The sequence below is a fragment of the Nomia melanderi genome, chromosome 6 (assembly GCF_051020985.1).
Source record: "Nomia melanderi isolate GNS246 chromosome 6, iyNomMela1, whole genome shotgun sequence".
NCBI classification, from domain to species: Eukaryota; Metazoa; Arthropoda; class Insecta; order Hymenoptera; family Halictidae; genus Nomia; species Nomia melanderi.
The window spans coordinates 18,984,902-19,007,794 of NC_135004.1; the positions used below are offsets into that span (position 1 = coordinate 18,984,902).

At 33.7% G+C, this 22,893-nt stretch overlaps 6 protein-coding genes across 22 annotated transcripts in view; 2 read left to right on the plus strand and 4 right to left on the minus strand.

Annotated features, from left to right (window-relative positions):
* LOC116430245 (protein arginine methyltransferase NDUFAF7, mitochondrial) overlaps positions 1-1,770 on the plus strand; it is a 31,308-nt gene extending 29,538 nt beyond the window's left edge. Inside the window, exons 1-6 of one of the 7 annotated variants that reach the window (XM_031984098.2) lie at positions 3-200; positions 329-468; positions 565-672; positions 742-1,023; positions 1,094-1,207; positions 1,284-1,770. In XM_031984098.2, the coding sequence (XP_031839958.1) occupies positions 340-468; positions 565-672; positions 742-1,023; positions 1,094-1,207; positions 1,284-1,769 (1,119 nt within the window). In that variant the 5' untranslated portion in view covers positions 3-200; positions 329-339 and the 3' untranslated portion in view covers position 1,770. Of the gene's footprint in view, positions 1-2; positions 473-564; positions 673-741; positions 1,024-1,093; positions 1,208-1,283 lie in introns of those variants that run through there. The other 6 variants (XM_031984104.2, XM_031984102.2, XM_031984101.2 and 3 more) reach the window with 6 other exon arrangements.
* Positions 1,771-1,796: 26 nt separating this feature from the next.
* Positions 1,797-5,078, minus strand: LOC116430238 (CWF19-like protein 2). The gene is made up of 10 exons (XM_031984072.2): positions 4,833-5,078; positions 4,327-4,734; positions 3,559-4,080; positions 3,359-3,479; positions 3,150-3,289; positions 3,011-3,076; positions 2,640-2,945; positions 2,428-2,583; positions 2,176-2,358; positions 1,797-2,097 (listed from the first exon to the last, which is right to left on the minus strand). The coding sequence occupies exons 1-10, from the start codon at positions 4,944-4,946 to the stop codon at positions 1,963-1,965; spliced, it is 2,151 nt and encodes a 716-aa protein (XP_031839932.1). The 5' UTR covers positions 4,947-5,078; the 3' UTR covers positions 1,797-1,962.
* Positions 5,079-5,167: 89 nt separating this feature from the next.
* LOC116430243 (uncharacterized) lies at positions 5,168-8,780 on the plus strand. 8 transcript variants are annotated; one of them, XM_031984090.2, is made up of 5 exons: positions 5,168-5,334; positions 5,730-5,795; positions 6,155-6,616; positions 6,691-7,579; positions 7,677-8,780. In XM_031984090.2, exons 3-5 carry the CDS (start codon positions 6,170-6,172, stop codon positions 7,781-7,783), a joined length of 1,443 nt encoding a protein of 480 aa, XP_031839950.1. In that variant the 5' UTR covers positions 5,168-5,334; positions 5,730-5,795; positions 6,155-6,169; the 3' UTR covers positions 7,784-8,780. The 8 variants fall into 8 exon arrangements, 6 of the variants coding, with proteins under 6 accessions (XP_031839950.1, XP_031839951.1, XP_031839953.1 ...); XM_031984091.2 differs by having other exon boundaries at positions 5,168-5,328; XM_031984093.2 differs by having other exon boundaries at positions 5,172-5,338.
* Positions 8,260-11,957, minus strand: Tes (testin LIM domain protein). Of its 2 annotated transcripts, none has more exons than XM_031984071.2 (5): positions 11,847-11,957; positions 11,215-11,416; positions 10,843-11,132; positions 9,334-10,767; positions 8,260-9,261 (listed from the first exon to the last, which is right to left on the minus strand). In XM_031984071.2, the coding sequence occupies exons 2-5, from the start codon at positions 11,375-11,377 to the stop codon at positions 8,902-8,904; spliced, it is 2,247 nt and encodes a 748-aa protein (XP_031839931.1). In that variant the 5' UTR covers positions 11,378-11,416; positions 11,847-11,957; the 3' UTR covers positions 8,260-8,901. The 2 variants fall into 2 exon arrangements, with proteins under 2 accessions (XP_031839931.1, XP_031839929.1); XM_031984069.2 differs by lacking the exon at positions 11,847-11,957 and adding an exon at positions 11,662-11,812.
* On the minus strand, positions 11,859-15,187 carry LOC116430242 (putative ATP-dependent RNA helicase DDX55 homolog). Of its 2 annotated transcripts, none has more exons than XM_076368607.1 (8): positions 15,037-15,187; positions 14,779-14,886; positions 14,358-14,630; positions 13,919-14,277; positions 13,634-13,831; positions 12,842-13,544; positions 12,608-12,766; positions 11,859-11,984 (listed from the first exon to the last, which is right to left on the minus strand). In XM_076368607.1, the coding sequence occupies exons 1-7, from the start codon at positions 15,133-15,135 to the stop codon at positions 12,725-12,727; spliced, it is 1,782 nt and encodes a 593-aa protein (XP_076224722.1). In that variant the 5' UTR covers positions 15,136-15,187; the 3' UTR covers positions 11,859-11,984; positions 12,608-12,724. The 2 variants fall into 2 exon arrangements, with proteins under 2 accessions (XP_076224722.1, XP_031839947.1); XM_031984087.2 differs by lacking the exon at positions 11,859-11,984 and adding an exon at positions 12,155-12,261.
* Positions 15,188-15,433: 246 nt separating this feature from the next.
* LOC116430236 (uncharacterized) lies at positions 15,434-22,245 on the minus strand. Of its 2 annotated transcripts, none has more exons than XM_031984067.2 (9): positions 20,893-22,245; positions 20,675-20,783; positions 20,188-20,514; positions 19,871-20,107; positions 19,460-19,787; positions 19,061-19,359; positions 18,337-18,969; positions 18,070-18,238; positions 15,434-17,916 (listed from the first exon to the last, which is right to left on the minus strand). In XM_031984067.2, the coding sequence occupies exons 1-9, from the start codon at positions 20,928-20,930 to the stop codon at positions 17,378-17,380; spliced, it is 2,679 nt and encodes an 892-aa protein (XP_031839927.1). In that variant the 5' UTR covers positions 20,931-22,245; the 3' UTR covers positions 15,434-17,377. The 2 variants fall into 2 exon arrangements, with proteins under 2 accessions (XP_031839927.1, XP_031839926.1); XM_031984066.2 differs by having other exon boundaries at positions 18,058-18,238.
* Between the last annotated feature and the right edge of the window lie 648 nt (positions 22,246-22,893).

A 22,893-nucleotide genomic window follows, 5' to 3' on the forward strand; every position in this document is an offset into this window, starting at 1 on the left:
TCTCTCATAATGTAGGTTCATTATATACACATAAGTAGACACCTAGGTAATACATATGTACGTTAACAAATACGATCCAGTCGGCAAGATTAACTTTTATTACATTATTTCTACTTAAATAAAAATTTTTAAATGTTAGAAATAAGTTTAACAATGTCTCAAATGTTTCGAAATTTTAGAAAATGCGTGGAAAGTTACAGGTTGTTAGAAACAAAAATTTTAATAAATTGTCGAAAGACAAGTTATTCCTTTTATTCGTCAAACTCATTACATTCAAATGAAATGAAATTGCCAAACCTTTATCGACATATATACTCAAAAATCGTAGCATGTGGGCCTATGACTGTTGCTGATTATATGAAAGAAGTTTTAACTCATCCAACTGCCGGTTATTATATGAGTAAAGATGTCTTTGGAAAAGAAGGTGATTTTACAACATCTCCAGAAATTACACAATTATTTGGAGAAGTATGTAAGTTACATTTAGTCTTTTAGTAGAAGATATAGAATAGATACTTTTCCTACAAAAAATTTTAATTTATATTTTGATTCTACGCTTCTCAGATGATAGCAGTTTGGATGCTCCATGAAAAAATGAAAATTGCTAAAGGTCCCTTTCAAATCATCGAATTAGGACCAGGTAGAGGAACTTTAATTAAAGATATATTACGGGTATGGTATTAGTATTAAAAATATAAAATATATTAATTTTATTATTCAAGCATATGTTTATTTATACAGGTATTTAAACAACTAAATGTCTTAAACAATATATCAATACATTTAGTAGAGATCAGTCCTGCATTATCATTAATTCAAGCAAATAATTTATGTAAAACGAGTAAAGAACACAATATTGAAACAAATGAGTCCGAACACGATTACATTACTTATTATAGAGAAGGTGTTACAGAAGATGGTATAAACATATATTGGTATCATTCTGTTAAAGATGTGCCCAAAAAATTTAGTATATTTTTAGCACATGAATTTTTTGATGCTTTACCAATACATAAATTTCAGGTATTTAAAAGGTAAACATAAAATTTAAATCATATATATATATATATAAATTAAACTTTTTGAATTTTAGAAAACTAATAGTGGATGGAGAGAAGTTCTAGTGGATATAATTGAAGGAAGCAAAGAAGAAAAGTTTCGTTATGTATTATCAAATGCAGAAACACCTGCAATGTTTTACATTGCTGTAAGAATTTAGTTTTACTATCAAATTATGCAACAAATGATATTCGTCTAAACAAATGTTTTATTGTTTTTTATAGGATAATGAAAAAAGGGACCATATAGAAATCAGCCCACAAAGTCTGGTAATAGTAGACTACATAGCTCAATATTTGTGGGAATATGGTGGATTCGCTTTAATTTGTGACTATGGACACAATGATGATCAAACAGATACATTTCGTGCATTTTCTAAACATAAAGTGCACGATCCACTATTACATCCAGGAACTGCAGATTTGACAGCAGATGTCGATTTTGCAGCTATAAAAAATGTTGCAGAAAAAGACAACAGACTTATAACATTTGGACCAATAGCTCAAGCATGTTTTTTAAAAAATCTTGGAATTGATGTACGGTTAAAAATTCTTCTACAAAATGCTACAAAAGAGGAGCGTGAACGTTTAGAATCTGGATATCGAATGATTATGGATGATGATAAGATGGGGAAACGTTTCAAAGTTTTATCACTTTTTCCTTTTGTCGTAAAGGAATATTTTCAGAAATTACCAGTAGCAGGATTTTGAAATGAATATAAAGAACGAGTCACAAAATATTAAATCGATATTTATTGTTTATACATTAAATAAAAGAAATAGATGTAATTTAAATAGCATTTTTTGTTATTCATATTTCTATGAAAAACGTTAATGTATCTTTACAAGTTTTAATTTTAGGTACAAGTTTATGTTTTAGAGTTGCATAATTGCAGAAATCAAATTAAGTAACTGTAAAATCATATTTTCTTGACATTTCTAAAAATTTTAATACTTTTTCTCGTTGTTGATTAAAATTTTCTTTTTTAGGTTTACGCCAAACATCATGATTTAAATCTAACATTCCGCCGATAATCTCCTGAAATGATATGTATTAAAAATTGTTTCTATGAATGATAATTCTACTTCTAAAGTTTATTTGAAAAACAAAACTTACCTCTGCAAAATTTGTTGGAAATAAGTGTTCATCTTCTATAACATGGGCATATCCTTTACCACTTTCAAATTCGATCATGAAATAAGATAAACCATTTGGTATGGCTTTTCGTATATCCTTGTGTTCAAGTTCAATAACTTTTTTATTCATTGACCATTCTGTTTCACACTCCAGTAATGCTTTCTACATTAAAAATTATAATAAATTATAATAATTGAAGTAATTCGATTCATTATAGATATATAATTTTACCTTGAAATACATTGGAATTAATTCACCTATTTTTTTTGGTAAAGGAACACATTCTAATTGCATATGCAAAAATTTGTGACGATTTTTATAACTTTCATAGAATACTGGATATTTATTTTGTTCCGTAAACATGTCATATAAAATTCGTTTAAATACCTAAAAATAAAATTTTACATACTTTATGTTCATAAGACGTTATAACTATATTTTACCTTTAATTTTTCCCAAATATTTTCATCTAATTGCAATTGACAAGCAATATGGTGTACTGGTGTAATTATACAATGTCCTTCGGTTAAAGAAGTATAAGGAGGAAGACTTAAACAAATTTCAGAATTCATTGCAATAATCATATGTTTTAACATGTATTTGGAATCTATGCACCAGTGACAAGTATCTAAACTTTTTGATAGTCGTTTATGTTCCTTGATAGCAAGTGAACGATCTTTTTCATCCCGGTTTGTATTTGATTGAACTCGTGTAATTTGTTCTTCAAATATTTCATCCATATTCATATTCTGGAAATTTATATATTTAGTAATATGTAATAATAGTAAAATAAGTGTTTTGTTTTCCTGTATACCTTAGAAGCAACTTTAGCAAATAGAGCATCATCTTCATTTGTTGACCTTCCTTTTTCACGTTGGAACTAAGACAATTTATTATCTTGTTTAGATATAATGTTAACAAACGTAATTATTGTATTTGAATGAGACACTTACCATTTGCTGTAACGAATATTTATCATCATCATAATAATGTAGCATTCTTTTCCCTGCAGAGTGAGTTTGTACATTCTTTTTTACGACATTCTCTGAAGGTTCTGTAAACTGACTTCTAGATTCCAATGGCCTTGTAACACCTGTTATACGAAATATCTCTCATTAATGAACCTTTGCCTGTAGGTTGAAATTCATTATCTTCAATGTACCTTTAGTATCAGTCCTTGTAAGAATTACAGTCTGATCTTTCTCAGATTTATCCAATTGAGTAGTATTCGTCGCTAGTTCCCTAGCTTTCTTCAATTGATTTTTTAATTCAGCAGCAAGTTTCTACAAAAACAGTATGTAAATTATTATAATTTTAGTACTTACTGTACATTTAAGTATAAAAACCAGGTATAAAACGTACAATATCACCCATTATTTCTGCTTTAACAATTTTTGCTCCTAATTTATTTAGTTCTGATTCTGTTATAGTTTGAATTTCTTTGTTACCTATATTATTAATATTACTATTGCATTGAACATCGACAGTCTTCAATTCAGAAGCATTCAATTCATTTTCTTCAGTTTTATCCGATATCTTTGACTTTTGCCACTTTTTTATACGTGAATAATGTATACTATGTGAAGTATTAACAGGACAATCATCATCTGTAGGCTTTTTGTATGTTGGTTTATGTTTACTGTGATGTACAGTATCCGGTATTCTATGTTGTTCACTTTGATTATGACTTTTGGATTTAGATTTATAATGATCATTTTTTAATTTTACAGAATAATTTGAATGGTGTCCACTACCTTCATGTCTTTTATTTTTCTTCCTATGATCTTCAATCTTATATGCTTTATTGCTTCCTATATTATTTTTTAATTTGTCTCTTGATGTTTTTTCTGCTTTCAATATCATTGACTGAATAACTTCTAAAGACTAAGGAAATTAACACTAGCGTATTAGCATTATTTCTACAGAATGTCTTGCATAATGTATTATTGTTGGCTAGAATATGATTCTACGTGAAAGAAATGTAGAATAAAATTTATTTTTTACATGCAAAAATGAGTAACAAGATTCACCAAGAAAAATTTATGGTACATTTTCAACTGGCTCTTTAGCATAGAATCAGGCCTTGGCCTACAACATAATATTATATATCAAACAATCATATGTACTTACACCCCATCTCTCAGCTGCAATTTCTTCTAAACATCTCCCTTTACTTTCTGCTTCTTCTTGTGCTCGCAAAAGGCTTTTCTTAAGCCAGTTTGCATCCATGATTTGGTCCTTATTTGTATTTATTAAATCTGCACAAGGTAAACCATTTCCACCATTTTTCCAATATGGATTTAATTCTTTACTGCTTTGTCCTACTTTATCTAAATCCAATTGGTTGGTTTGTTTGTTCATGCTAACGGGCAATGATCTTTTATCATTAAAGATGCAAGGAAATATATTTTTCGCATCCATCCACTCTTCTCTTTTACAAGATTCCTCTGTTTTTGTAGGTAAAGTACCTACGTCTTGATTTACTGATTGAGATTGTGTAGATTTTTCCACCCATTCTTGTTCACTTCCACTACTATCCTAAAATTTGATTATTTTTCTAATCATAAATGTAAACAATCAAAGTACACAGAAAGAAATTAGAAATAGTGTACGTGACAATATCGGATTGTACTTACATCACTTGAGTCCGATATATCATGTTTCCTGTGCTTTTTATGTTTTTTCTTATGTTTCTTCCGTGATTTTTTACTTTCTTGTACAAATTCGTGTTTCTCTTTCTTACGTTTCATGTTTATGATATTTATAACCTATAACTCAAATACGTATACTGGAAATTCTACGTATCTGCTTGCAGGACATGTAACCAAAGCTGTCAACTTGACGGCTCATGAGCTCTCTAGGGCAGAGGTGTCTATTAAGGTGGTAACTGTCTAGGTAGGGGTACTAACTTACTCCCCTCTCGCTAGTAACTCTACAAGAGAACAGTGTAGGGACAATCTACCAGAAGAAACTAGGTACGCAGTAAAATAAAATTCTGTTAAGCTTCTCACGTGTTGGCGGTTCGACGACGCTGGGTCAGAGGGCGGGAGTACGTGGCTCCCACTACCTCTCTCAAAAAGCTTTTCGAGATTGTGAATGTGAGCAGTTCTATGTAGTGTTAAATACAAACAGGTAAAAGTAGGTATGAAGAGGGTAACTTTTCGTGAGGAGAGTGTCACTAGAGTGCCCGCGCGTATCCAGTTAGACACCGTTGCTTGAAAGATACCATACTAATTAAGTGCACGTTTACAGACGTATACTGAATAATATTATAACTGTTGATGTGTATTATAAAAATTCTGAATGCATACCGTGTAAAAAATTTGTAATACAATAAAAAGTAAGTAAGTAGTAAGTTACTCAGGTGTACGTTATACTTGAAGTATACATGGTTTAGACAACCAATCGCGACTACGCAGTTACCGCGTCGTAGATTTTGCCGCGCAAACGTTGTGACTATCTCTCGTGATATTAATTGAATGTTGCTTACCGTTTTAACAGTTTCAGTTAATTGTTGTGCTTTATTGTTTCAGTAATTTGATTTATTAAAGTGACTGCTGTAAATTAAGTCAAAATATCCTACATTTATTAAGTCCATGGTAAATATTTACTATATTCATAATTCCATGATAATACGTTAATTCCTGATAAACATTCACAATTACTTCCAACAAAAATGATTAACAATTCTCATAATTATTGTAATAATTATTTATATTAATACATTTTTTCATTCATTTTAGTTTAGGAATTGGCGTAAAAGAATTTAATTAATACGTATAAACAATATATATATACATGTGCATATACATATACATGTACATATATGTACATGTAGTATATATATATATATATATATCTATATTTGTTTAAACTAGCTTTTATTAACATTATTATGCAGTAAATCAAAGTTACTCCTAACAGATTTTTATATTTGAATAACTTCCTATTGTTTTAGGTGAATCTGTAAAAAATGGTTGAAACCGATCAAGGTAGTAAAAATAACTTAAATGATTCCTTAGACACCAATGAACTTACAAAAAAAAGGCTACGAGAAGAAAATTCAGATGATGAAAAGTTGCATTTATCTTCGAAAAAGTTGTGTATTTCTACCGATAAAATTGCATCTGAGGAAAAGAAATCAGAAGCAAATGGCATTATCATAAAAGAAGAAGCAGATGATACAAACATTTCTGATAAGGAGGAAGAGATGAAAGCTACAAATAATTCTAATAACAAAGAAGATTTAAATATTTCTAATAACAAAGAAGTAAGATATAAATCGGTATCAGCAGGAAATATAAATAATGATCAAAAAATAATTCATAATGTAAAATCTGAAGACGATAACGAAGAAAGTTTTACTACTAATGAAGAAAAAGAAATTAAAAGTGAGAATTCTATGGATAGCGAACATAAGGTAAGCTGTTACACATTTAATAGATATTTTATTTAAATACTGAACGTTATATTGCTTTCCATTTTATTTGAAAGGCTAATATAGAATCTGAATCAAACGATGATGGAGAAGAGGCAATAATAAAGGTTGAAGAAACAGAGGAAGCAGAGAATAATATTAAGAGTAAAAAGAAGCGAAATAAATTACAAACAGAAGATGCAGAAGTAGTAGAAGGCCTAGAACTTTCAGTAGAATGTGCTAGTGACAAAGAATCTTCCAGTTCTTCTGAATCTGAAAATGAAAAGGAGAAAAAGCCTAAACCGAAGACAATAATTGTGAAAGCTGAACCTAATGATTCTGAACTTGATGTTAGCTCTTCTGAAGCAGACAAGTCAGATTCGCAAGATGTGTCCGAAGTCAAGTCTAAGCAAAATGCAAAGAAAGGAAAAAGAAAGGCTCGAACATCCTTTAGCAAACCGCCAGACGGCGATTCTGAAGAAAATGATGATGTTTCTGACGAAGATTACAGTCCTCGAACTAAGAAAAAACTTAAGAAAACAATAACGAACAAAAAAAATTCTAAGTTATCCTCAGAATCAAAAGGAAGTCACGATAGAACGAAAAAGACAGATCAAAAATTAGATGAAGAAGAAGAAGAAGGAGAGGAGGATGATGAAAATTCTGATACAATAGACGATAAGAAGTCAAAGGAAGATTCTGGCACTAAAAAAGTTAAAGCAAGCGATAGAAAAATCGAACTGCTGAAAAAATATATCAGAACTGCTGGAATACGGGTTAAATCATATAACACTATCTGGGTTGGATGTAAATCGAATGCTGCAAAAATAGCGTGTCTTCAAGAATTATTGGAGAAGAATGGGATCACTGGGAAACCAACTTTGGAAAAATGCAAAAAAGCTAAACAAAGAAATGAGAGACTAAAAGATGTTGCTGAATTGAGCACCAGCAATATTATATCAGAAGGTTAAGAATTTCATACAGTCCTATCAATGATTTTATATATACGTATATATTATTAATATTGTAATAATCATCAGTGATTGCAATATATTATTTTTAGGACGTGTCACGCGCGCTCAGAGAAAGAAAGAAGCTCCTACAGATCATCGTGAAGTACGCAGTACCTTGAAGAGAGTTTCAAAAGTTATCGATAGCGATTCGGAATGAAGGCTAACAAAACTAGAATAAATACTCGAAAGTTGTTTATAAGATGTACATGCATTGATTACTCGCTTATTTGAATGCAGTAAGTATGTTTCTCTATTTAATGCTCATTTAATGGTCAAAGTTCTATATTAAATATGTTCGTACTTGTTTACATAAAAGAGACTGGTAAACATTAAAAATAAAGATAAAAATGAGATTAGGCCAGAAAATGATATGTGTAAATGTAATATTTGTATTAAATTATACTTGAAAACACTTGTAGGCAGAAAACAAAAATTCACGAAAGTACACATTACCATCAGAAAGTTATTCTGTGTTGTATAGTCTTTACTCTTAATAGAAAGTATTCTTTAATCGGATTTATTTAAGAGTCGCTGCACAATGAAAGTATTTAGATTTGAGAAATTGTTCAGATACGGACTTTTAAGGAATTTTATAACGAAACAGGTTTGAATTGTATTATAATACAGTGTGTATACATATAATTATTTTATTTTTTCTTTAGAATTAATTATTACAGATCAACGTACGAAATATCGTGAAGTTAACGTAACAGAATGTAATTCTCCGTTGCTTTCGAACTTATAAAAATTGATTTCACAAGATCACCTGCAAAAAGAATCTTGTGTTGTACGTAACACGTCGTACTTGAAATAATGTTTATCAGTAATATCGGGATCAATTGAATTCATTCGGAAATGTAATTCTCATTTTTCAAACAAAATGGAACTTAGTTTTTGTAAGTTCTTAAGGCATTATGCGAAATAACATAAATGCTAATGCCGTTTTTTAAATAATTTAGACTGCATGTGATGTAAACAACTTTTCATATAAATACTATAGACTTTAGTAATAGTACATTTTAATAATATAAAGAACGTGAGTATATAGATTATGTTTAATTAAAATAAACATTTTTATTAAGTATATTTTGTAATTGTTAGAATTAATGGCAATATTCTAAATATATTTGAAAATATATTTTTCTTATCAAATATCATGTAAAATATTTTTATTTTTCAGTGGTCCGTGTTTTCTATTATTAGCCTGTATACACTGAAATCAAGTAGTACGTTTTTCTTAAAAAATATTGCAAAATATAAAAAATAATTTAGTTACTATGTCGGCAGTTGGCTAAACTTTCCAATGCATTCTTTGCTGCAGAATAATTTTTTCTCTTTAATCGCTGTTCGAGCTTTTAATAGATTTTTGTTACAAACATGACAACAGAAGCAACTTCCTGTCGCGTGAAAGTTTAAATCCTTCAGAGCTACTCCTTGTTGATCTGCAGCGATTACCTTGTTGCACGTATTACATGTTTTCGCGTATGTTTTTTGATAACAAGGAAGGCACAATGGACGATCACTCTCCGTAGTATATTGTTTCCCAGCTAAAGGAATATCGCAGTCCCAACAACAAAAATGTTTTACGTGATAATTGTGTCCTTCGGCGACAGTATATTCTCGTAGGAAAATTAGCTGAAAAAATGAATGAAAGTTAGCTGGCGTGTATCTAAAATGTTGAAAAGCATCATAAAGTACGATAATTACTTCGTCACAGGCGAAACATCTAGGAATTCCCAGAAGCGATGATAAATCTCTTCCACAGTACAATTTGTTTTTATAGTAAAAATACACTAAATCTACTAATAGCTCGTTACAAGTGTCACAGACAAAGCATCCAGGATGCCACATAGCATTTTTAGCTTTTTCTGTAATTACAGCGACATCACCGACGCGTATTACTTCTTCGCACTTATGGCACTTCTGTAGTTTAACAGGATCCACTGTTAGATTTTCCACACCATCTTTAAGCTGCTCTATCTTCAGTGAATTGTCTGCTGGTTGGTTCGTACTGTCGATACTTTTATAGGGAAATGCATGATTTTGTAATTTCTCTGAGTAGATAATAGTGGATGGTACCGAATAATTGTTCAACTTTGCCGGATGATTACTGATCTTGGAATGTTCACACATTCGTGGTAACGAGGCTGGTGTAAGTGAATCGGCTGTTAATTTCGAGTGCGCCATTATCGCGTCAAGAGGAGTCGATTGGACCTTTTGCGAATTCATTCTCATTACTTCTTTTTCCGCTTCTGTTCGCTTAGATTCGTTAGTGGGTTTTTCTACTGTTTGAATTTTGCCTTTCAACGGAGTTAAAGCATTGGGTGTGTTCTTTGCGGCAGTAATAATGGTCGCTATATCACTCTTATTGTCAGCATTTATGCTTTGCGGTGAAATATTATTTTTTAATAAGTCATTGTTATCTAAATCGTTTGCAAAGCTGTACGCGTTGCACGACGGTTGCAGTTGATGATTCCCTTGGTTGCTATATTTATTTGTAAGTTTCTCTCGTATATACTTCAAACCCTTTTGATCTAATGTACTACCAATAATGTCATTGGCATGCACTGTACTAGGAGGAAGTAAAGCATCCGCTAATATAGCTTCTGCGATATACGCTTCGTTATTAATTGATTTTGAATGCGAGAGAGAGGTTGGTGGATTCTTTAATACGTTATGTACTTCTTCGTAATGTTCTACAGAATTCTGAGGCATTGTACCTTCAGGATCTGAACATTCCGAATAGTTAGGGATTGAAACTTCTTTACTTGTAATATCTCGATGATTGTTATTAACTCTTTGACAATTAATTGACGAAATACCCTTATTATATACTCCACTCCTAATTGGTTCTGACTTGGCTATTTCACAATTATTACTAATTGTATTAAGTGTTTCAAACACTGGTGTTGTACTGGTATTATTTACCATTACTGAAATGGGCAACGATGCTTCATAATTGTTTGATTTCGAGTGCGCATCCTTTTTATATGGACTTTTTGAAATTATGAAACTACTCGGTGTGCGTAATTGAACCGTGTTCGATTGTATGTTATGTTTATTTTGTGGACTGCAAGGTTGCATGTCAGTAGCATTAGCGGGCGTCATTAGCAACCGATCGAATGGTCGCGCACTTAATATCTATAAAATAAAAAAAGCATTCAATGCAACTATATTGAGAGTATGATACATTAGATTTTTAGTAAATTAATTTACCTTTGTCACTGTTCCTTGTCCTACATATTTCTTTATATTTTCTAAATATTTTTCAAATTGTTTCTGTTCTTGTTCAGTTAATTTATCGCAAACTTTATAATCTACATCGTGAAGAGGTAATTGTTTTTGCAATAATTGCCTTCTTAAGGCTGCACCAGCTGAACCTTTAATAGGTAATTTTTCTATCGGCAAAGCTTTCATATACTCTGTAGCAATTTCTTTTGTTGTATCTGGTGGGATCCATTCAAATGCTTCTTGCGCATGTTCTTTTCGATCATGTATACGCAACACTAAACAAAGTGTCATTAAAAACAAATATTACTACCAAGGTACAGTATTGTATATTCTATATTTAATATTAATAGTACTTACATATCGGTTTTTTTTTATATTTTTTGGAGGATCCAAATAACAGATCAAATTGAGGAAAATCTTCGTCGTCCACATCATGATCATCTTTACTGCATTTACAATTTTTGCAAGTTTTTCTCCAAAAGTGTAAGTCTAAACCTGGACACGTACTTTTGCAAATCATACATGAAGCTCCAGCTCCAGCTTCATGCGCCAATCGAGGCTGAATAAAGGAATAATTGAATTAAAAAATTCTGTAGAATAATAATCTTTATCATTTTGTAAATGATATATGTTTTACTGTACCTGTACGTGTCATTATTACAAATATCATTTATCAATTTAAAAACTATCACAGTAGTATTAGAAGTAAACTATTTGGTTAAACAATTGCATAAATTATATGAATAATAATAATTAAATGTAATAATATATGTTCTCAATCAAATATTTAAATTGTTAGCTCACCTTTCTTTTCCTATTTTCTAATTCTAACAACCATTTTGGATGATCATTTGATTCTATATCACTCATTTTTAGTTATTTTTATTTTGTCTCAATATTGCTATATTTAATTTTATATAAACGAATGCAATTTTATCCAAACGCAAACTTGTTTAGTCCCTGAACACTTCTACAAACGTATGACTCACCACCTATATCCCATAAGAAATCTGTTACTGGTCATCACTATCATGCTTTCTCCTTCTACCACAGGGAAAATCTAAGTACCTACGTGTTTTGGAAGATATCTCACAAATGTGTAAAACGTTCGATATGATATTTACAATCTGTACAAACAAATTCAATAATGTATTAAACACTAATTTATGTCTCCCAATTAAAATCTCGGCATTTATCACATCTACAAAACCCCATACCCTCCTGAAAAACATTTATATCTCATCTGTGTTTACTACTACTACTACTACTACTACTACTAAAAGGCATCATTCCATACCACAATGGCAGTGAACATAGATGGGGTACGAGCAGCTCGGGGACTGGGACTTAACCCTTTACGGACCCGTGTCGTGACAGACTCAATATTCAATTTTTTTCCAATAGCTGCATATTTAACCGATTTATGTTAATAAATATAATTTTAAATTATAAGTATAATCTTAATGTATTATCTAATTATCTGCACATTTTCTTGAGATAGTTAAAAAAATTCTTTCATGCTTAAATAACGTATATATGTATCTACAAGTTACACATTCAATTTTTACTTGATTTTTTATTTAAAAAATTGGCAATATAATATTCAGTAATGACTTATCTCTATCTCAGTCTCACTGTATATTTACTTAATGTAATGTTTCATAGAGGATGTACAAAGAGGATACTGTTTAAGAGCAATTGGATCGGGATTGTCATTATTCGTGCTTTATAACCTTGTAAAATCGTTTACCTTATCTTTTTACTGGATGACAATGTTTTGTATACACAAATTGTACAATCTAATATTAGGCAGCAAGATTTTTCTTCTGTACATATATATATATATATATATATTTAACTCAACTCTTTAATCAATTCCAAAAGCAACATTAAATTCTGTTTCAGAAATCTAAAAGAATTAAATTGAAAACAGATATTAAAATTAATTAGAATACTTAAAAAATCGAGTATAGACTATAAGTACCTTTTTCTTCTTTAATTGTTTTATTAATGCTATATCTTTTGAAAGTTCTTCAATATCCTGTTGACTAATTTTCTTTCTTTTCTTCTTTGTTGAATTCGTTGAATTCACTAAATTCATTCTTTGTTTAATCTTTTTTTCTTGTCGTTTTTTACGATTTTCCTGTTTTTCCATTTTTTTCTTCTTAGTTTCAGACCACGGTTCAGATTGTTTGCGTTTACGTTTATGCATAGTAGGCCATATTCCACTATCTTGGAAGACCTGAAGTTTTTCTAAACGATTTCGTTCCTTTTGTTTGTTTAAATAACTAATTAAATTAATATCAACATGTTCTTCTTTGAAAGATTCTGTATTTCTTCCCTTAAGCTCCGGCATTCGAGGCATACGCAACAGTCCAAAACTCATTGCAAGTTTGCCTAAATCGATGTCCTTCAACCTTAGTATCAAATTACATTCGTGTTTATTATATGCTTGTACGTATGATACAAATGCTCTGTTTGCTTTATCAAAAAGTAATCGATCCTTTTTTTGTAAATCTCTCATGCATTTTAAACATTTTTCATACAAACTTATAGATGGTTCTATGTCTACCTTTTGTAAGTCTACTTTTTGATTTTTCTTAATAAAATTGATATATGCATCTTCATTTTCTATTAAGAATAATAATGCATTCCCTTCATTTCCAATTCTAGCAGTTCTGCCACATCTGGAAAAAAAGAGTAGAGCATTTAATTTTAATAATTCAAATAAGTAATTCATGTATCACAACATGTATTATACTCTGATTATTATTACCTGTGTACGAAACTACTAGCTGAGCAAGGAGGATCATACTGTAATACCCAATTAACTTCTGAAATATCTATGCCACGAGCCATTACATCAGTGCAAATTAAAATACCACTATCAATACGTCGAAATTCGTCAAATACTTTATACCTCTTGCCTTTCATTTTGCCGTGTATAGCAAGTATTGGGACTGATGGCAGCATTCTAAAAATTAAATATATTTTTGCATAAAGTCTATTTTTACAGATTTATATTTTATATATATATATATATATTTATAATATAACTTACACCTGAATAACATGACTAAAATAATCTACACATGCGCATGTAGATAAAAAAACCATATACTTTAAATTAATTCCTTTTTGTTGTATGAAGTCTATCATTGCGGAAAATTTATATTCTGTATTTACAATAGTATAACTGTTTATTAAATTTGATGGTGTTGAAATATTTGCTTTTTCTTTAACAGATATTAAAGCTGGATTTCTTAAGCCTGCTCTGATCAGTTGCTGTAATTCCTTTGTTTGTGTTGCAGAAAATAAACCTGTTCTTCTAAGACGAGGCAAATAACTTAATATAGTGTTTAATGTTGCAGAAAAACCCAAATCTAATAATCTGTCTGCTTCATCTAAGATTAATATTTCCTATAATGAAATAATTAAAATTCCATTAAAGGCATCATGACTCTATGGCAATGAGATTATTAAATTTTAAAATCACTTACCAATGATTTCACACGAACAGCCAGATTTATACTTTTACAATTAGATAATATATCTTCTAATCTACCAGGTGTTGCTACAATAATGTTTGCACCATTTCTAAGTTTCTCTGCATCTTCTGCAATCGTTATACCACCAACAAGTAATACTTGTTTTAAATGCGAGAGATTGTTTAAAAATTTTTGTAGGACTTCACTGATTTGTACCGCCAATTCTCTTGTTGGACTGATTATTATTGCTCCAACCTCTGTAGATTTCCATTTCTCTTTTCGTTTCTTTTTTCCATGAAAAATACTTACTTAATAACAATTGTTTCTTTACGTTGAACGAATATTGTCCGAATAAATAAATAAGTAAACACACAAACAAACAAACAAACAAACAAATAAATAAATAAATAAATAAATATAGATATATAGATACCTGTAAAATTTCTAACATGGGAACTATAAAAGCAACTGTTTTTCCGCTACCTGTTACCGCTTCTACCGCAACGTCTTTACCTTTTAATAATAATGGTATGGAGGCTGCCTGTTTACAATTTTATGAAGAATATAAATAATATTTAATTTTTAATTATTATCTTTAGTTACATAAAGGTATTTCTTATCATCAACGATGGTACTAAAATCCTGAATCGTGACTTCAATTAAAATTATAATTTTCATTTATAACATTTACCTGTACCGGTGTCATATAAGAATATTTTAATTCTTCAATAGTTTTCAATACAGAATCGCTCAAAGGTACTTCCAGTTCTTTCCAATTTTGTGTTTTCATTGCGATTTTGATTCGTTATTCGACTAAAAATGTTAAAAATCACTTCTAACCCAACAACAGTTTGCAGTATTTCAATGGTTATCTTTATTATTATGTTTAGGTTATGTTCGAGAATATATTATTTGCATAGATATGATTTGAAGTTTCACTTTGTATTCTTCGGATGTGACACGTTAATAAACGAGTATAACTTCGTTTCAATTAAATATACGTAGTCATACGGATGGATAACGATGATGAAATGTAACAAGTTAAAACAGTTGAGAGGTAATACGCGGAATAAAGACTGTTATGTAAATTGGCTTTTAACGCATTGACTTTATTTTGATGTTTTTTTTTTAAATCTCTTCGATATAAAATTTGTGTCTAACGATGCCACGCATTAACTATCTCACAGTTAAGGATCGTCCTGTCCTTCGTTTTTCTTATATACACGACTAGGTCTAAGGCCGTAATTCAACGTGTCTTTCTCAACACCATAGCATCTGAAGTATTCGTTTACATGTTGCAAATACATAATTAATTTAAATGTTTCGATAATTTTGAATCTTCGGTACAACGCATTCCCCACATTTTGTATTTGTTGTATTTATTGGGTGTGCGTGTGTGTGTGTGTGTGTGTGTGTGTGTTGAAAATTTAGTCAATTTTTCGGAATTTATTATGTGTGTATTAATTAAATACTCGAGTAGTAATAGTAAATTATGTATGACTCGAATTTCGTAAACTGACCGAGAGTTTGGTGGTTTGATTTTTAAACGAAGTATAATTAGGATAGCGTTTGATCGTATCAGTTTTGAAGCTACATTTGATTTCTTTCTAAATAAAGATTTAAACGCGGTGAATGCTATTGTTTATGAACATTCGAACTTCATGCTTCCAACTGCCGAGCGAATATTAATGAAATTTTGAGTATGAGAAATTCTCCTTTTTTTCACAGACAAACATTCACAGATGCTTTTCTGTCGAAATTGTTTGGTCGTTTTAAACGACATTACTCGTCTGAACTTCTTGTCCCTACATTTTCCCTAATTCGACTTAGTCTCTGCTTCGAGGATCTCGTGCATCAATATCTCATAACAAACCTCATTGCTGACGAACTACGAAATTTGTAATTGTGTGTCAATTGTTTCGTCATCATCTTTTAATATCGCATAACTGAATAGAATTTGATTAAATTTAAAAGAATTATATTAATCCATTTCCGTGCTTTCCGGTCATTCCACTGAAGTATCACGTACGAAAGCGCGAGCAGAAAAATATGCCACGTATTATACACTTTTTATACCGTTTCAGGAATTGCTTTGTGTAAAAAAAGAATTTTTTACTTGCGCAATATATTTATGATCTTTTATCTATCGAGTACTTAGATCTTCGAAGGTAGGTACATGCGATACCGTACAGAACCAGTCTAGTAAGTAGCACTCTGCGCCAACCTTGCAAGTTGGATTTTGGCTTAATAAGTGTTTACAAAGTCACATGCGGGCTATTGTAATTATAATGTTTCTCAATTTTGTAATAGTCACGGTCCCTCCTTATCTTTTTCCTTTCTGAAATATCCTGTAATATTATATAGGCATCACCTGTCAATATACTATTCTCAAGTATATTTCGTTGCCAATTTTCTATTCACATTTCGACTTCTGCTATAAATCGATCTTTAAAATTACGCTTTTATCTCTTCTTTTTTTAAATATTACATTTAAACTAGTAACTCATAGCCTCGAATGATACATAAGCTGTTTCGAAATATTGAAATATCTTTTGTATAATTAGAGTAGGATTGAAACATAATCTTTGAGGGATGAGAAATCATTGTGGGTAGTTTCTAGCGAACTGACCCCTTTCCAAAACAGTCACTTTCAGGATGAATAGCACTTTGTTCTATGTAAAATCTGTTCTCCGTTCAATTGTCGTTTCTCGTTTCGATTAGTTTTAACGATGCGTTGCTTTTGTTGGAAAAGGCATTAACATTTTTAAGAGAAAAAAATCATATGAAAATATCAATGAATACACAACTTACACGGCTACTCATAAATCTGATGTAAAACTGCAAGCGATAAGTGAAAGGTTCTTTAAGTGCCTAATGCCATCATGAAAGTAACTTGAATTTGTAAACCTTAGTCTATTTCTGCAGAATACTAGTAGTTCTTTCTTTCTTTCTTTCTTTCTTTCTTTCTTTCTTCCTTCTTTTCTTCCTTTCTTCCTTCCTCTCTTTCTTTCTTTATCCATTTTGGATCACAACTACTGATTGTGCGGCAAAATTACTGGTATAGTTTGTTGCGCTCCAGGGGGCGGTTGCGGTGGTAGGTATTGCATGTGCTGTGGCGGTATTGGTATATGAGGTGGAATTATAGGACACATTATTGGATAGCTCGGAGCATGACCCTGAGGAGGTGGTGGAGGATATGTGGGTTGTGGAGTGCCAGGAGGATTGTAAGTGCCCGGCGTATGAGGTGGATTAGGATTAGCTGGAGAGGGGGTTTGACTTGGTGGCTGTTGAGCGACGTGTGGGTGGGGATGCGTATGCGGACCCATATACTGAATCCCAGGAGCCTGCGGTCCTGGTGAGTCATGATGATGATAAGGTGTAGCCATGTGTGGCGGTGGTGGTGGTGCCTGAACCATGCGTACCATCTGTTGATAAGCCGGTTGGCCAGGATAAGGTACCTGGAATGGTGGGTGTAGAGGAGCCGGTGCCATTAAAGGTTGCCCGGTAGCTGCAACTACTTGCATTTGAGAAGCTATATCCTGCGCGCGATGTTGCGCGTGCATCACCGGCACTGAAATCATCAGAATAAGATACAATAGTTACATTACTGATGTCAATAACAAACGAACGAACAAAAATCACGTATTTTCTATAATATCAACAACAAATGTGGATTAAGATAAATTAAAGAGGTGAAACAAGATGTGGATACCTAGATACTGACCCTTCCGGAACCTTGTCACAGGTTGAGCAGGTGGTTGACTGAATGCAGTTGGTGGTTGGCTAGTCATAACATACGCTGGCATAACTACAGTTGCAGGCATTGTAGCCCCAGTGTATTGTGGTGTTTGAGGAGTATGCGGTCTACTAGGTGTCGGTGTACTCGGGGAACGCTAAAAATGTTCATCTACATATTAGTAACTAACTTTTACTAAGCTGATTATCTTTTTAACGAGTAATGTTCATCGCATTAAATGATTCAGTGGCTTACCGGTGTGAAAGGTTTAGTATTTGGATTAAATTCTTTAGCGTTTGGGTTCAACGTTGATTTCTTAAAAGCCGTTGTAATTTTGTCAACAGCAGTTTCTTGCGGAGATTGTGATGCAACCGGTGTGTTTGTCGGAGTTTGTTGTTGCTGTTGTTGTTGCTGTTGCTGCTGTTGTTGTTGTTGTTGCTGCTGCTGCTGCTGCTGTTGCGATGATTGTACTGGACTCGTAGATCTCACAGGAAGCGGTCCTGGTGGCGGTTTACTAGTAACTATGGTTTCTTCCTGAACACTTTGATTTTGATGTTGCTGTTGCTGTTGTTGCGGTTGCTGTGGACTTGAGTGCTGTTGTTGTGGTTGTTGTTGCTGTTGCTGCTGCTGCTGTTGAGGTGGTGGTGGTTGCTGTTGTGACTGTTGCGGTGTTGTATGCTGATGAGATGTTTGATGATGCGTTTGTGTAATCTGCGACGAAGAATGGGAATCTTGTTGATGTTGATGTTGCTGCTGCTGCTGCTGCTGCTGCTGCTGTTTTCTTGTTACCGGCGGTGTATCTTGTGCTTGTGTATCCGCTAATTTGAAATCCGTGGCAAATTGCCGTAATTCCGAATGCTGTTCGTCTCTGCCACGTGGCGTTGGAACCTTGAACGATTACGAATCTCGTGAGGAAATATTGTAATAAAATGAGGTAAGGTTTCCGATCGTTAATTATTTCCATTGAAGATTCGGTTACCTTTCTGTGGTCGGATTTGTGTGAAACTATCTCGCATCGTTGTCCTTCAACTGAGTTTTGCTGTTGTAACTGAACATGCTGATGCGACGATTGTTGCTGCTGATGAGATGTAGTAACGTTTGCTTGCGGAAATGGTGCCGGTGGTGCTTTGTCTGCTTGATACACTTGCTGTCTGCCAGGACGTTCACGTTTCTCTGTATTCATCTTAGACGACGAAGTTTGCTGCGGCTGCGATGGGAAGCTTACTTGCGGTATAGGAGTAGCTTGGGATTGCTGTTGCGTTTGCTGCATCACAGGTACTGTAAATACCGTAACAAATGGTCACTGCATGCGTGTCGTATAACGAGTGATGTTGTTCGCTTATTAGTAAATCTGACTGTAAATGTTGCTTTGTAGTACCTGGAGGCGGTTGTTGCGTTGCTGGTGGAGGTACAAACGGTGGTGGAGGATTATTATATGTAACTACTACACCGCTAGGTGGCATTCCCATATTTAAAGATACTGGATGTTGTACAGAGGAATGAGTACTTTGCATTCCAATAGGAAGATTAGAAGCTGGAGGAATGTTCACGTTTACATTGGACGGAGGTTGTTGATTAAAAATATTTTTATTGGTTGTTGCAGGTCCAGGTGAAGGTGGAGGTTCGTTGGATCTCATCAATTTTCCGCTATTTCCGTTCTTCTTCTTTAACGGAGGCGGAATATATTTACCTTCATTGGGTCTTACCTAAAATTATACCGAATTAATCGAAAATGGTTAATCAATCCCATACTTTGTTAAACAACTATAACAATAATAATAAACTGCACCACAGCTGCAAATCTTTCCTCTTCATCGCCATTTTCTAATTCCAATCTTGCTTTATGATTTGGTTGCGACTCTATTTCATTTGCTATTTCCGCAGCTTTCTGTTCTTGTTCTTTATAATCTTTTGTATCTTTTCTTTGAAGCGGCAACGTGTAAGCAGCCAAAGTCGGCTCATACGTCGTTTGAACTCCATATTTTTGTTCATTCTTGCGAAACATATCGTTGGCGTCCCATCCGTTCTGAGGAAAATTGTATATACAAATTTGAATGTGCTTAGGTGCAGTTGGATAGAATTTTGTTGCCATTTTAAAATACTTACAGTGGTACCATCCAATTCTAAGTCATCGCCGTTCATAGTAACTGGAGGAGCATCCCACGGTTCCAACTCTTTTTCACCGATCACACCATTGTATTTACTAATAGCAGTGTCTGTTTGAAAAGTATCACGTATAGCATATTCTAGATCGACATCCTTGGCAGACATAGTAATAATATCTTGCGGTTTGAAAATCAATTTTTCTACTACACTTTCGACGCTTATTTTCCCTGAATCTTCTACTCGATGCGCCATTTCCAAGACAACATCAAATTGGCTGGAGAATGTGCGAAAAATACCTTCGTACACAGAACCATTCAGTGTTTGAATCTGTAGTAATAATTCGGTATATAACGATATATTCCAAAGTATAAATTCTAAGATAAAGGCATAAAAATTGTGGAATATTTGTGTTAAGTAACAGATACTTTAAGAATGCGACAATGGAAAAATCTATCCAACGCATCTATTCTGAAAGATATTATTGTACCTGTACAATGTTGCCCACATGACTAGTAATCGCGTGCATGAAATGAGCATTATTATATACACCCTCTGCAGCGACACATCTCTCTTGCGGACCACGAGCACGTGGAGACCTAAAACGATATAAGCATAAATATATCGAAGTTGGGGAGCGATGGGAAAATAAGGGAACATAAGGGGATACAAAGTGATAAGAGGAAAGAAAGAAAGCGGTAGAAGTACCTATTAGTATTGGAACGGTTCTTTCTTTTGCTATTCATTTTGCCACCAGACGAGGACTCTTCGCCACTGGTTGGTGGATTTCTGCCGCCGATTTGTTGCGGGCCTTCTCGTTTCCTAGTGGGGACCGGAATTTTGACTAATTTCCCGGTGACTGCTCAACGTCAAAAAAATATTTTCGATCGAATGTCCCGCTACGGGAGGATATTGCTTGCGCTTGTTTTATAGTTTCCTCGTTAAATACGGGAAGCTACAATTCGAAGTCTTATTCGACCCCAGAACGATTGACAGGAGGCCGTACTGGCCGTAACAACTATCAACATTCACGATCGGTTTTCGAATCACGATCGTTTGTAGGTTATGCGCGAATGGTACGACCACCTAAACACTCGTTTACGAAAGTGTAGCGCGTGCGTGACTTTCGAGTTCAGACAGACAGACACGAGAATGCGAGCAAAGAAAGCAGGAACACTTGGCATTCGAGGAGACGTACGGGGGAACACGGTGTCTACCCGACACGACACGACACGACACCACACGATATCTTGCTAGTGCGTGACGTAACTCCGTTCTTCTTACGTAGGAAATCACCTTTCTGGAATTTCGCGTTTACGGAGTTTAGAAATGAACGCCGCTAGCCTCGAACAATGATTTTGGCAACGATACAGTATTTTTATTTAATTAATCAACATGTGGTAAACGATAAAACTTAGCACAAGTCGCCCGATCAACCTGATCCCGGTGACTGTCGGATACAGTCGCCACCTAGCGAGAAATTAGTAGACATTGCGATAAAGATCATCCGCAATTCTCTGCCGGGACACTTATTTTCATCGCGCGTCGTGTCGCGTGGCGTCGCGCCGCGCCGCGTCGTTGCGTTCCCATCGCTACCATCCTTGTCGCTGCATACATTGCTCTTTACTTGGCTTGTGAAAATGAATCTTTAGTTCGCTGACAAGTCGCTCTTTTCGATCGACCACTCGCCTTCCTTCTTGCCTCCGTTTTCATCCTACGCATGCACGCACGCACGCACGCACGCACGCACGCACGCACGCACACTATTTTTCATTCCATCGATGCGCATCATTATCATTTTCGCGCTTTGACTTTTTAAACCGTCTCTCTGTAACATCGTTCACATTGCGTCCCATCATTATAAAATTCAGCCTCGAGGAATCTTTTTAAAATTCTATCAAAAACATTTAGTTTCGCGGTATTGCATTTGTATCGCTTGAAATGATCGATAAGCTAGGAAATGTTACGTATCTGCTACACATGTAAATGGAACTTGTGTTCTTCCGTACAGTACGAGCGATCGTACAACTACTTATCAGTTGGTCTGTACGTAGTTTTAAATCGGTGAAGAATCTGGATACGGCTCGGATCCTCTCCGCTTGCGTTTATGGTCCTCGTGATACATAGTATGCAATTTTTGAAGAATATTTCTCGTTCTGTCCGAAATGAAGTCGTCCACGCGACCCAACACGTTTACACATCGAACCATTATATCGAAACCTCTATTTATTCTGTCCGCTCTATCGACGCGAGCAATCGATTTATCGGACACGGCGTTCGACAGCGTTCCCAAGATTCTTTCCTTTCCGTAGACTCCCTCGACATTTCCCGTCATCTGGCAAAAGTTTTCGTAAACTTGGTTATTCGAATAACACGAATACTAAAGGAAAAAATACGAGGAGACAGGAATCTCGGGGAACTTACCATCAAGATCGCGAATAACGGCAACAACGACGGCAACGGTACGCTCATTTGACAAAAGTGCGCGTGAATCCTCGATCGATTCGATATTTCCGTTGCGAATGTCTTTTCCAGAGCGTTTCGCAAACGCTGCTCGAAATTGAAGCAGCGGTACCGATCAACTGTTCGATGTCGAGGATGTTGCCGCGAATCAATTCGCCTTATTCGCCTTTCCCGTGCGACGCATGTAGGTACTTACTCGTCCTTATATATGTATATAATACGTGTACCTGTATTCCTCCGACTGAA